A 14,522-nucleotide genomic window follows, 5' to 3' on the forward strand; every position below is an offset into this window, starting at 1 on the left:
TGTTCTTTCGTGCCTATATCCCTTTAGAATCTTTTTTAGATACATTGTTGCTACGGACGGCATATTTTTTTTGGAAGAGTAAAAAAAAAAAGAATTAGAAAAAGTTCCATATTGCATTGTTGCCTGATAGCAAGTTCAACTATACTTAATAGTATACGTCCAACCTGTCAATCAACAGTATAATCATTTAAGTCAGAGCTCATCGTGTAACTGCTGTAAGCATCTAAGCTTCTTAACGAGTTATGAAAGGATTAAATCCAGAACAAAGAGAAATCCGAAGTAAAATGAAAAATGAAATTACCAAAATTATTTTCGTCTGCTTAGAAAAAAATATCGTTTTAAGCCATTGAAGAAATTAAAAACTTTTTAGGTTTCTTGATATATTGATATTTTGAAAAAAAATTTATACGGGTTTGGTTAGAAATTGAACGTCAGTATGATAATGTGAATAATGCGTTTAGCATTGACTATATGCAAAAGAGTAGTCTCGATTCAATACATAGTCAATGCTCCCACAACAGTATTCTATAAATAGTTACGTTAATGTATCAATTCCTAATGTATTTTTTGTCATATCAATACACTTGGGATTCACAAATAAAACCGTGTTCTTCATAGCAGCCATAGTCGTGCCATGCGTTTTGAAGCAATGCAATACAGTGTTCACCTCCACCTGGTTGGCTACTTTCCCAGTCGAAATAAATTACTGGAGACCTATTGCCATCCCATATCCAACCTGCCGAGGAATTGGTAGCTCCAATAAAAACAGCATGACCTGTTGCTGAAAACATATACATGCATGTTATGTCTGTTATTTCAATCACAAATTATTAAACTGAATTACATTGATACAATATATATACATGACCGTTGGTTTTCCTGTTTGAATGGTTTTACACTATGTGTTTCCCTCGGTTTTAGTTTGTAACCCGGATTTGTTTTCCCTCAATCGATTTATGACTTTTGAACACCGGTATACTACTGTTGCCTTTATTTACACTAGTCATTTGTAGGGCCCTTTATAGCTTGCTGTTCGGTGTGAGCCAAGGCTCCGTGCTGAAGGCCGTACTTTGATTTATAATGGTTTACTTTTATTTACAATTTGTGACTTGGATGGAGAGTTGTCTCATTGGCACTCATACCACATCTTCTTATATCTATGGCTGAAAATATAAAATTTATTTGTACGAGGTTTAGAAACAGATCGTTAAGCGAGGCTCGACGAGATAAATTCTATATTTCCGACAATATACATTTATTGTTTTATCCTGCAATTTAAACCCGGCACTTGAAGTTTTAGTTGTTTATATCCAAATAGGTGTCTCTGATTTTTCAAAGTAATCGACATTGACTGATTGTAAACGCAGACCGCGAAAAAGACTCCAAAATAAAATATTACGAAAAAAGAAAAATTCACATTACCACTTCCTCATCATAGAAGCCGGGTAACATGAGACTTTATTTGTACAAGTACATACAAAGCAAAACTTTATTTGACTGTGTACCTGTTATTTGTAAAATAGTTGGCTGATTGCAGGATACACATATTATATGAGAGAAGATACCAAAAATGCAAACAAAAACTATAAGTCGACGAAACAAAGACAGCTTGTGTAACTGCGAGCATACTTTGAAAACAGGGAGAAATGAGATCTAATAAAACTTGTTTAACCCCGCCACATATTCACGTGCTTGTCATATGGTAGGAAAATCGCCATTTGTTTTGTTATTTGTTGAATTTGGTTTTAATGACAGAATTTTGCATGTTTCCTTTTAATTCATCAACACCTTGTAAAGTTTGGGGAGATTGAGATATCATATATACACCTGCCCTTTGTGATGACTTATGTTGGCTTCTAGATTATTCTTGTCGTTGATTTACTATTTCCATAACGTATACCAGGAATCTCCCTTGATGAACAACAACACGTAAAAAACACGACAAAAAAGTATTAACAAAAATATCTAACTCCTAGGCAAATAGCAATTCAAGTTGAAAAGTCGTATTCGCTGATGAAACTATCACGGAAAAAAGAACAGGATTGCGACATACACGTGGAATATTTCCGTGGTAATATGTGACACAAATATTCTACAACGGCCAAACAAATCATGTTGGCGCCTGTTACACTGATTATTTTTACTTTAGAAGAAGAACCGTGTAGGCAGCAACCCTCTATCAAAGAAATTATGATGGACAAAACAAAGTTACGTATCAATTTGGGAGATATATACTACATATTTCGGCTTTATTGGTATGTCGCTACATAAAAAATGACAAGCTTACAATGGGTAAGATGAACTAATCTTTTTGTCTTATGGATTTATAAGTATTGAGCCACGGTATACTACTGTGTCATCTGACTTGTCGTAAAATAAATTTCAAAACTAAAGCAGACTCATATCTTTGGTATCATCTGTTGCAAGTTCAATAAGGGAGAGGTGATCGACATGGTCACTATGACATATTCACTATACTTTCAATTAATTGATGTGAGAATAAGATAGATCAAAGAAATAACAGGAACAAAATATATATATATATATATCAGAAAATATAACAGGCCACAGCAAACACTACCAACAACGAAGAAAACAATGTCTACATATGCTTGAATCTATGACACACTAACGCGTGACGCTCTCAACTTTCCAATTTTCTATTTCCATTTATTTAGCAGTAGCAAAAAGTAAAATAACTAAAATCCCGAATTCCAAGGAAAATTCAAACGGAAAGTTTTTAATTAAATGGCAGAACCAAAAGCTCAAACACATCGAACGAATGGAAGACAGCTGTCATATTCCTGACTTGGTACAGGCATTTCCATATGTATAAAATGGTGCATTAAACCTGGTTTTATAGCTACATTGTAGATACACACTGTCTCATCGTATGGCGTTTACAAATCTAAGCTTATACGTAACGCTTTTATTTGTTTTAAACTACGTACTTTATAAACGGTGTGTGTTCATAAATACACAAAAACTGCTTCAACAGAGATCTGAGGAAGAATAAATGTAATCGACACTACACAACTTGTACGTCACCATGATGAATTGGTTGACCAATACGACGTGTCTGTATCTGCATATCAACATATTTAGCCGTCTTTATCGTTAGATACTAGACTAGTCGTCTAATCTATAAACCTTATTGTGACATTTTTACTAAATGTGGTGCATACGCATGTAAGGATATTCGTGCCTATCAGGAGACTCTTATTCATGTTGTCGACGCAACTAGTCTCGATGTTTTGGGGATCATACATTTCCCTCCGATTTTGTTTTTACCTTAATTTTTTGTATCATAAAAGGATTTATGATATTTTGACATCGGTTAACTACAATTGACTCTAATTTACTACAAGCATAAAACTTTGGTGCGCTAAACGAATTCAATGTACTTGTTTGACGATTGTTTGTAGAGTTTCTTACAATTTTCAACACAGTAATGTTTTAAAATAATTTGAATACATGTTGTTTAAACATTTAAATCGTAATAAAAAAAATCCCGAGGTTACTAAATTTATTGTCGTTATGCCTTTCATTTTAGTTTTAAAAATATGAAAATGCGATTTCATTTAGGATTTCTATGTTTGTGTTGTTCCACCACTGCCACTTCAATCGTTTGTAGGTATTCATTTCGTTAATCCTAAAAATGTATCCATAAATTATAACTTAAATCTTCAGAAGACAGGTTTCTTTTTATAATTGGTCAGTCAGAATCAAAGATTATCGCTGGCAGCATCGCTTTTATCTGTTATCAACAAAAAGAAGATTATTTAAAAGAAATCCTTCCATAATTCCTTATAAACTACTTGATTTAAAATTTGCCAAGTAGAGAGCCAGATCATTCGCCGTTTCAGAATCTAAACGACTATCAGTAATTGCATTGTCCGTACCCCATCATGAAAATAACGTCTCGTCATTGGTTGATTTTCATTCTTTAGGCCTTTGTTTCCCAATCACGACGTGTTGTCTTCGAAGTATTTCCCAAAATGAATTAAATTCTGAAACGGCAAATTGGATATAATTTTAATTTCCATAGGGTGATATGGAAACTAAGTACCAAGATGATGAAATTTTACGGACGACAGACGACACAATTTGTAAAAGTAAACCATTATAGATCAAAGTACGCCCATCACATGACTGGTTGCAGAAGAAGAGTAGGAACTGTTGATCCTTCCAGACCACCTGATTTATAAAAGGTTTTGTCTGGCTCAACCTTCAGTTTTGTGTGCAATATTTTGCTCTCTGTTTGTATTTTTCATCTGGTCACAGTGGTGTCTGTCTATTTTCTTTTTTTCTTTTTTAATTTCGCCCTTGGTACTATCTCATATTAAGGAATGAGGTTTAACAAAATCTAAATTGGTTCTGCAATACTGAAAGCGAAAAACACTAAACTAAACGCTATATTCCGGACTATGAATTGTCTCTGTCTGGGTAGCTGAAAACAAAACAGGCAAAATATTCTAAATAGGTAAAATCAACCAATTCTCTTTACAACATATAGAATTATTTCAGTAGGAAGTTTTAATGTATATGATATCATATTTTGAACAACATTTATCTGTCTATTTGCATTTTATGTTTTTTTATTTTATTTTTTTTGGGGGTGGGGGAGGGGGGAGTTCTACCAACCCTTTACATACCTCCTCCTGCTGAAATGACTGACTTTATAAAGTTATTTTCCTCATTGTCGTTGATCTCTGCAAGGTGACCAGCTCTCTGTCGACAATACACCTATAACATCAAGTAAAAAAAGCTGAATTAATACATCAATAAAATTATTATACGTTACAGTAACAAATATGTTTAGGATGTCAAGTATACCTCTTTAGCAGTCGGTTATATTCCAGTCCCCTCTTTTTTACCTTATTTGCAGATTCTGTCAGATTTTCGTATCCACCACACGGAATCGACTTCTATCGGTTGCAATTTTAACTGACTACATGCAAGCAGGTAGCGCCTTGTAATCGTTTATAGAGCGATAAATTAAAATACAGAAAATTTAAACAAAGATCACGTCCATTGATGTTTATAGATTGTACCAAGAGTCTATACTTACAAAATATAGAATGATAACATCTAGTAGAATGTTTTAGTCCTTTATTTACTTGTCACAGTTGTATGTTTCCAAGAGCAGACATGTTTTGTAAAGGGAACATCCTCTTATATGTCGACGATTTTCCACTCTCTGTTTTAGTTCCAACAAAAACATTCGTCAATAACCGACTTGGATTGATTTAAACCTGTTCGGAAATGTTGTAGTAAAAACTTGTCACGACAAGTGCTCTAATTGATCATTACTGTCCTGGTCATAGTAGGTGTAACTTTTATCTTGCGTCATCATTATTTTGTAATATGTGAGGACCGGATCGTAAATGAATTTGGCTGTAAATAATTTTGTTTTTAATTCTTAAAAAATAAGAGCATTATTTATTTTTTCAAAAATTTGAGACAAAATGTAATTTTAATGCCCGACATCTTGGTGGATGTCAATAAGTAATATGTAAAATTCACGTTAGCATGTAAACTATTTAGTGGCGAACTGCTCTAAAAATGTAAAAGGATCAAGCACTAATAATTTAAAGCCTGGCAACTTTTAAAATAATGCATTACCTGCGCTTCTGCCCAAGTTTTATATTCTGTTGAGATGTAATAATAAACACCGTTGTTGATTTTCCATCCAGATCGACAACCCTCTGTCAATATAAAAACTATTTTTTATTAAAAACATACACTTTAGTTTTCTATGTGATTTTTTATATTTGTTGTTTGTCAATAATGATTCGTTGTTTTGTTGTTGTTGTTGTTGTTGTTGTTGTATTTTTTGCCACTGTACATTGTATTATTGTCTGTTGATATTGGCCTTTTGATTTTTTAATGGTTCTTAATTTGGTTTCTTTAGTCTTCTTTTTATAAAGTCCTAAGGTACTGAAATTTTTCCCGAAATTGAAAAATTGATTTAAACAATTATTGTCTGTTGTTTTTAAATATCTTGATTTGGCATAAGTTATACATGTATCGATTTTTGGAGATTTTTTTTATAGTAAATCCTGTTGTTTTGTTTATTTTGTTTTTCATAAGACGCTTTTAAATTATTCTAGAAATGAATAGACAAAATATTATGCAATCGTCCCATGGAAAAAGGAGAATCTTTCATTAATATATATCTAACAATTGTTTTGTTATAAATTAGACCGCTAGTTTTCTCGTTTGAATTGTTTCCCATTTTTTTGTCAGGGCCTTTTATAGCCGACAATGCGGTATTTTTTTTCTCATTGTTGACGGCCATAGGTGGCCTATAATTACTTATATCCACTTCATTTAAACTCTGTTGGGTAGTTGTCTCATTTTCAATCATACCACATCTATTATCATATGCAGTATACGTCAATTAGTAAGCATTCAAACAAAGATTAAAATAAACCAATTAAAGCGCACCGATAACTCAAAAAGCCTTAATAATGAATATACGACTTCCAACCATAGTTGAGTGATAATACCAAACACCAAAACGTCAAACTCTCTTTCGCTCAAGGATATAATGCATTTCATACATGATTGTATATATAAAAAACAAAAATGCTTTTAATCTGATTCGCTAGACGTATGTTTCGTTTTCATAAGACTCATCAGTGGTGATGGTTTTCTATGTTGTTTCGTGTACTGTTGTTTGTCTGCATAAACATACTTTTAAAAAAAAAGGGGGGGGGGGGGGGTCTTTGTATAGATTAGTAGAATTTTAGTCAGAAACAGGAACGTGTTAAGCATTTGAAAGCGTGTAACATAACGTATACATATATAGATGATATTATTCGTTATCTTCGTGTAATTATGGGTGAATTGAATTTTACATCGGTGTTGAAAATGCATTGTAAAACACGTACACCCCTGATATTACACCAAGAAAACGAATTAATTTCTTATGAAACAATCCTTCTCTAATTTTTATTCTTGGGTTTAAAATTGAAAAAAAATTATGAAGAACTTCCACTTTACATTTCAAGACCGATGTTGCTGCGCGTTGTCAAATATAACTTTATTATAAATATAATATATTTTTTTTTTTTACCTTTTAATTTTGTCAAAATTTTATTTCTAATTTTAGTTTTTTTTTGCAAATTTTATTTTTTGGGCATTTTTCTTATTTTACCTTTGGCATTTTTTCTTTGTGGAATTGTACACTACAAATTTTTTTATTTTGAAATGAATATTTTCTACTTGATTCACCGAACCATCCATATCGTACACATTTACGCTTGCTTCATAAGAAATATGATACTTTATTTAGGAGAACAGCTGACTTCGACGATAAACCAAGCCTGCACATATCTAACTAATGGCAGATATTTTGTTCATTGGATTCTCCTCAGTGTTCCGAATGCTTTCTATCAATTCAATTCGCCAATTGTATATTCTACTGCAACACTGTATTTCGTTTGAATGGTTACATGTACAAACGGAGGCAATTAAAAAAAACAAGATGGAATATCACAAATTCATTATTTAAAATAATCCTAAACTAATGAGAGCATTCTGTGTATCTAGCTCCCATTCCAAATAAAAAATTATATAAGAAAAATTACAAAATACATTTTTTAACTCTGCAACCAAGTTTTACGAGGTCATTCATTCAGTATGTTCCAACATTTTGATACGGTCCCTCTATATTTTTAGTCAGTGTAGGTATCAGTGTCGGTGTGAGTGTCTGTGAAGACGACTTTCCGAAAATGTCTAATAGCAAATTGAAGCTAATTTGACAGACTCGGCTGTAGATGCGAGCTTTTAATTGTTTAACTATGAGAGTATGGATAAGGGTATTTTCATTTTTTTCTTCTTTAATTTTTTAATCATTTTTCTTTAATCTGCATTTGTTTACCTATTATTTTCGATTCTTGGTATTTTAGCCCCACTAAATTTTGATTCTTTATGTATTGTCTCCACTTTTTTTTCGATCATTTTTCTCTAATCTGTAAACCCCATCCAGTCCTTTATCTATGTGTGGATAAAAAATCTAACGGAATTAGGAATCATATTCAGATATTCTACCGATAGTAGTTGGAATATTTTAAGCCACGGTATAAACATGCTTTGATATAAATTTTCATATTTCTTTTATTTACAAGATATCAGATGTCATGTTACTATTAGGAACGAATCGTAAAAAACACTTAACTCAGCCTTGTTATCATTATGTGTATGTGCTTATTGATTTGGATGTTATATGTTATTTTTAATTACAAATATGCGTTTGCTAATATAATATTCAAAACTAATTTACGAAAATCATTTAAAGAATAATTCATTGCGTTTTGATAACAATTAATCCTAAAAGAAACATGTACTAATATTTCAATACAGAATTCCCTAGGCATATATTGTTTTGTTTAAAGTATATTAATCTAATATCCACCCGTTCGTAGTATGGTACACATTTCAGACCTTACATTGATTACGTGATACTTGTACAATGTTTCGAGTTCTTTCGGAATAATATTCCAGGTAACTCTTTTCGTAGGTCTTTCTTTATTTATTACATTGTAATTTGGGTTTTTTTATGCCGCGCGGTAGCAGAGGGGGCATTAAGTTTTACCCTTGTCCGTCTGTACGTCCCTCCGTACGTCCCAAAGTGGTTTCCGTTCTCTAACTTTAGTTTGCCTCTACCAAATGTTATGAAACTTTTACACAATGTTTATTACCACAAAACACAGATCAAGTTTGAATTATGGTGGCGTCACTTTAACCGTTCTAGACTTATGCCCCTTTATAAATGGAAAAAATGCTGAATTTTTAGTTTCCGTTCTATAACTTTAGTTTGTCTCAACCAAATAATATGAAACTTATACACAATGCTTATTATCACATAATACAGATCAAGTTTGAATTTTCGTGGTGTCACTTTAACAGTCTCAGAGTTATAGCCGTTTACAAATGGAAAAAATGCTGAATTTTTCGTTTCCGTTCTCCAACTTGAGTTTACATGAACCAAATGTTATGAAACTTATACACGATGCTTATTACCACAAAATACAGATCAAATTTGAATTTTGGTGGCGTCACTTTTACTGTTCTAGAGTTATGCCCCTTTACAAATGGAAAAATTGCTGAATTTTTCGTTTCCGTTCTTTAACTTAAGTTTGCCTCAACCAAATGTTATGTAACTTATACACAATACTTATTACCACAAAACTCAGATCAAGTACAATTTTGGGTAGCGTCACATTAACCGTTCTTCAGTTATGTCCCTTTATAACTTAATATGATATTCAAGCGGGGGCATGTTCTTTGTCCCATGGACACATTCCCCATTTATTTTGTTATCTATTACTGTATGTTTCATCTAAGTGTTTTACCATTCTTAATGTTAGTTTTGGTATGGATTACTAATTTTTATAATTTAAGTATGTTTGATATAGGATTCAGTACGCATTTCGTATTGTCAGCGTAACATCCTTTAGTTTTATGTTTACTGCCCAATTGATTTATATTAGGCGACATTGATATAATTAAGTGTTTCTTAACGATCTCTCAAATGTTCCTGTTTCTTTTGAATACTATTGTAGGTTTTTTATCAAATAGATTTTGGAACTGTAGGTTGTCCTGACTAACATGCCAATGTTTTCTTATAATGGTTTGTAAATTTTCCGCATAAGCGTAATCCCTACCAAAAACGTTTGTTTGTTGTCAATTGACAATATAAACATAATTTGTCATCAAATCATGTGTAAGTATAGCTTAGTCAGAGTGCAAGTGTAAAAAGGATGCTTGTTTCTAGGTGTAATGCTTCAATGTTTAGCATTCCCGCCAAATGATGATACTACCATACAATAAATATAAATTTATAATAAAATTGAGAATGGAAATGGGGAATGTGTCAAAGAGACAACAACCCGACCATAGAACAGACAACAGCAGAAGGTCACCAACAGGTCTTCAATGCAGCGAGAAATTCCCGCACCCGGAGGCGTCCTTCAGCTGGCCCCTAAACAAATATATATACTAGTTCAGTGATAATGAACGCCATACTAAACTCCAAATTGTACACAAGAAACTAAAATTAAAAATAATACAAGACTAACAAAGGCTAGAGGCTCCTGTATTTGAAATTAGACAACAAACTTACGAAATTGGAAATAAAAAGGCCTTTATCAAACAAGAGGCTCATGAGAGCCTGATATCGCTAGCCTGTAATTTCAGTTTCAAGCATTTGACTTATTTGTAGATCTTACTTTGCTGAACAATTTTGTCATTTACATTTTCTCTCTTTCTATAATAATATTAAAGATAATACATAACCCAAAACTGTAAAATTTCCTAAAAATTAACTATATCTGGACAGTAACCCAACAATAAGTTGTCTTATTGGTCTGAAGATTACTTGACAGGTAGATCTAAACCTGTCTAACACTTTCACCTTTGTCAGTTTTGCTCTTACTGCTTTAGTTTTTGAGATGAAAGCCAAAAACTTCATTTGACCCCTATGTTCTATTTTTAGAAACTGCCGCAATGTTTTTGAATGGATCAAGTCCGCGAATACAATCAATAAACTAAATACCCTAAGGAACATTCAATTAAAGTTTTTAAGTATTTGGACAAGTAGTTTCAGAGAAGATTTTTGAAAAAGTAATTTGACTTTCACAAAAATTGTAAAAAAAAAAACGTTTTAAGGGCAATAACTCCTTAAGGGGTGAATTGACTATTTTGATTAAGTTTGACTTTTTGTAGATCTTCCTTAGCTGAACATTTATTGCCATTTATACTTTCTCTCTATCTATTATAATATAAAAGAAATAACCAAAAACAGTAAAATTTAATAAAAAAAAACTATTTCCAACAGTAACCCAACAATTGGTTGTCGAACTTGTCTGAAAATTTCATAATAGATAGATCCCGACCCATTTATTACTTTAACTCCCTTCCACTTTTGCTCTAACTGCTGTAGTTTTTGAGATATCAACTAAAACCTGCTTTTTTTTAGCCATGGCGGCCATGTTTGTTGATGGATCAAAATTTCAGATACAATTTATAAACTAGATACCTAAAGAACATTCAGTTAAAGTTTGGCAGTATTTGGCCCAGTAGTTTCAGAGAAGAAGATTTTTGAAAAAGTAATAGAATTGCACGAAAAAATGTAAAATAAAATAAACGTTTCAAGGGCAATAACTTGTTAAGGAGTCAATTGACTATTTTGATCATTTGACTTATTTGTAGATCCTACTTAGCTGAACACTTTTGCCATTTTGTTTTTCTCTCTATCTATTACAATATTAAAGATAATAACCAAAAGCAGTAAAAGTCATAAAAAATAAACTATTTCGGGTGGTCCAATTGGTCTGAAAAGGCCATAGCAGATAGATCTTGACCTATTCATCACTTTAACTCTGTCACTTTTGCTCTAACTGCTATAGTTTGTGAGATAAAAGCCAAAAACTGCATTTGATACCTATGTTCTATTTTTAGCCATGGCGGCCATGTTTGTTGATGGATCAAAAGTTCGGATACAAATTATAAACAAAATACCCTAGGTTCCCTGGAACATTCAGTTAAAGTTTGAAGGTATTTGGCCCAGTAGTTTCAGAGGAGAAGATTCTTGAAATAGTTTACGACGTCGACGACGACAACGACGACAGACGACAGACGACGGACGATGACGGACGCCAAGTGATGGCATAAGCTCACATGGGGCTCTTCGGGCCCGGTGAGCTAATAATTGAGCAAGAGACTAATTGTTGTCACACTTCTATCCAAAAGAAATGTATTGGATAATGTTATTAACAAAATGAAGACGATATAAAGTTCTGGTAATGATTTGTTTTTCTTTTTTATCAAAAGTAATCACAATATGACCACACAACAGCGAGTACTGCAGTAACTGCGAATACTCTCAGATCTGTACTTAGTGTCTTTTTTGTTGTGAGGATGTAGATATAAGTACCCTGCCACGTCCGGTCTGTGTTTTTGTTAGATGTATTTCTGCTTTGTATCGATCTGATGAGTTAAGCCCTTTTCAACTGATTTTTATAGTTTGTTCTTATGTTGTACTGTTACACCACTGTCCTAAGTTAGGGGAGGGTTTGCGCCTTCAAACTAGTGTAACCCCGCCACATTCTATATGTGCCTATCCAAATCAGGAGCCTGTAATTGAGTGGTTGTCGTTTATTGCAGTTGTTTTTCGTTTAGTGTTATTTTAATTTGTTCTTGTGCTATGCCGTTACACCGCTGTCCAAGATTAGGGGGAGGGTTGGCACCTTCAAACTAGTTTAACCCCGTCACATTCTGTATGTGCTTGTTTCAAGTCAAGTGCCTGTAGTTCAGTGGTTGTCGTTTGTTGCTGTATATCAAATTTGTTTTTCGTTCATTATTTTGTACATAAATCAGGCCGTTAGTTTTCTCGTTGGAATTGTTTTACATAAATTTTGTCATTTCGAGGCCTTTTTATGGCTGACTATGCGGTATGGTTTTTCCTCATTGTTGAAGGCCGTACGGTGACCTATAGTTATTAACTTCTATGTCATTTTGTCTCTGGTGGAGAGTTTGCATTTGGAATTATACCACATCTTTTTTTTTTATTTATACACAGTATTCGTGTTATTTTGAAATAGTGATTTTTTTAATAGTTCGTTTGTACGACTTAAAACATCATTTCTACATGTTTTGATTCGCTTATACAATAAAACAAAACGTTCGTACAGTTTCCATTCGTTCGGTTGGTTGATATAGTCTAATGTTTGATTATTTCAGTTTTTATGGCGTTCCTCTTTTTTAATTCGGTTAATTCGTAAATACTATTTTATTGAACATAAAACATTCTGACATTTTAGTTACAGTTTTGACTTATTTTTGAATTTCTGTTTTCCTGGTCTGTAATACAGAGAAGAATATCAATGGCTAGTTTAGTGGTGATTTCCTGGTCTGTAATACAGAGAAGAATATGAATGGCTAGTTTAGTGGTGATTTCCTGGTCTGTAATACAGAGAAGAATACATGTATCAATGGCTAGTTTAGTGGTGATTTCCTGTAAATCTTTGTTCTAAGAGTGCTTAAAACATTTGCATAGCGAATCAATAGAGTCCTTTTGGTCTATAACTTAAAGTCGCTGGAACAGAACCATCGAGAAATGATAAATTTAAAATATTACTTGGTATTGAAATGACGAACATTGGATTTAATTAGAGTATACTTCAATAGGATCCACGACACTGATGTACATATTCAGATTTTTAAAATTTAAATTATGAATAACCAAGGAAAAAACTGCTTTAAATTATAAAGGCGACAGAAGTTTGCCGATGTTCAAATCTCGCAAATCGATCGGTAAGAGACAAATCAAGGCAACAAACAAAATCTGAGAGAACCGGATGACCGGTTGCGTCTACAGCGTAAGAGTCTCCTGCTATTTTTGCTTTATCCGCCATGCGAATTGATACTCAGTTGAAATGTCGCAATCGGGAATAGGACGCAATCATTAAAATTACAGATCTGAAGACTAAACTGGTATATGAGAAGACACAGCAGAATTGATTAATCTTATACATTTATATCATGGTGCATACTATTAAAGCCTTTAATCATTTGAATTGGTGCCCTTGTATGTCTAATTTAGGGGGGATTTTTTGCAAGTGTTATTTCTTACTTTTATATAGGATTCGTAACGACAAAAACTCGACAGCATTTACTTAGACTTATAAATAACTATTCAATTTATTTTTGTTCTTTCAATTTGATAAGATTGTGTGGTGTGTAAAGATTAGAACTTGTCAACGTTACCAAATTGACTTGCTGGCATTAATCAATTATTCTTACCTACAGATACCTTTCTAATAAGCACAGATCCGACAGAAGTCATAGTTTTACTATAACAACAACCTGACGTGTCGAAAGCACAAATATTTGATGAAACATTGTAATTAGAAACACAACACTTTGTCATTGCCATACACATTCTAGCACATGTAAACAGTGACCGCTCTTCTTGTAATTGAGTTGTATACGGGTTATGTATCACGATTTTCTCCTTCTCTAATGTAAAAGTTTGTTTGTCAAATCCAATACCAGACGCTGAAATCCTTTTCAAAATGTACAATATACAAATGATAGAAATTCTAGGAAACATTTTTCAACCTATACACATGGATATGTTACACCGGGAATATTGCAGCAAAAAGTATTTCAATTGTTCGTTACTGTCTGTCCAGGTGTATCTGTATTATTCATACAGACATTTACAATCGATCACGATTTTTTTAAACAATAAACCTAAAGACAATCAATAGTTATGGCATTAAATTTTTATATATATTGCGAACGTCATTTTTATGCATTACATACCCAAAATCAAATATAAGGTACATTATAAAGTGTTTCATATTGTCCAAATATATGCCATTATAATTTAATTTTGGATGTAACGCGTCTTCCGATTGGCTGACGTTGTTTTGTTTATCAGCTCATAGACATAATTTTGTCATGTGATCTTGATGTCATCAACGTTTTTTCATGATTTACTCCGGGTT

General features: G+C 32.8%; 1 protein-coding gene across 1 annotated transcript; it reads right to left on the reverse strand.

The window, feature by feature from the left end:
- Positions 1–369: 369 nt before the first annotated feature.
- On the reverse strand, positions 370–14,176 carry LOC127710879 (perlucin-like). The gene is made up of 4 exons (XM_052216837.1): positions 13,813–14,176; positions 5,626–5,708; positions 4,656–4,746; positions 370–781 (listed from the first exon to the last, which is right to left on the reverse strand). The coding sequence occupies exons 1-4, from the start codon at positions 14,120–14,122 to the stop codon at positions 576–578; spliced, it is 690 nt and encodes a 229-aa protein (XP_052072797.1). The 5' UTR covers positions 14,123–14,176; the 3' UTR covers positions 370–575.
- Positions 14,177–14,522: the final 346 nt, after the last annotated feature.

Source organism: Mytilus californianus, unplaced genomic scaffold (genome assembly GCF_021869535.1).
Source record: "Mytilus californianus isolate M0D057914Y unplaced genomic scaffold, xbMytCali1.0.p SCAF_8, whole genome shotgun sequence".
In the NCBI taxonomy this organism is placed as follows: Eukaryota; Metazoa; Mollusca; class Bivalvia; order Mytilida; family Mytilidae; genus Mytilus; species Mytilus californianus.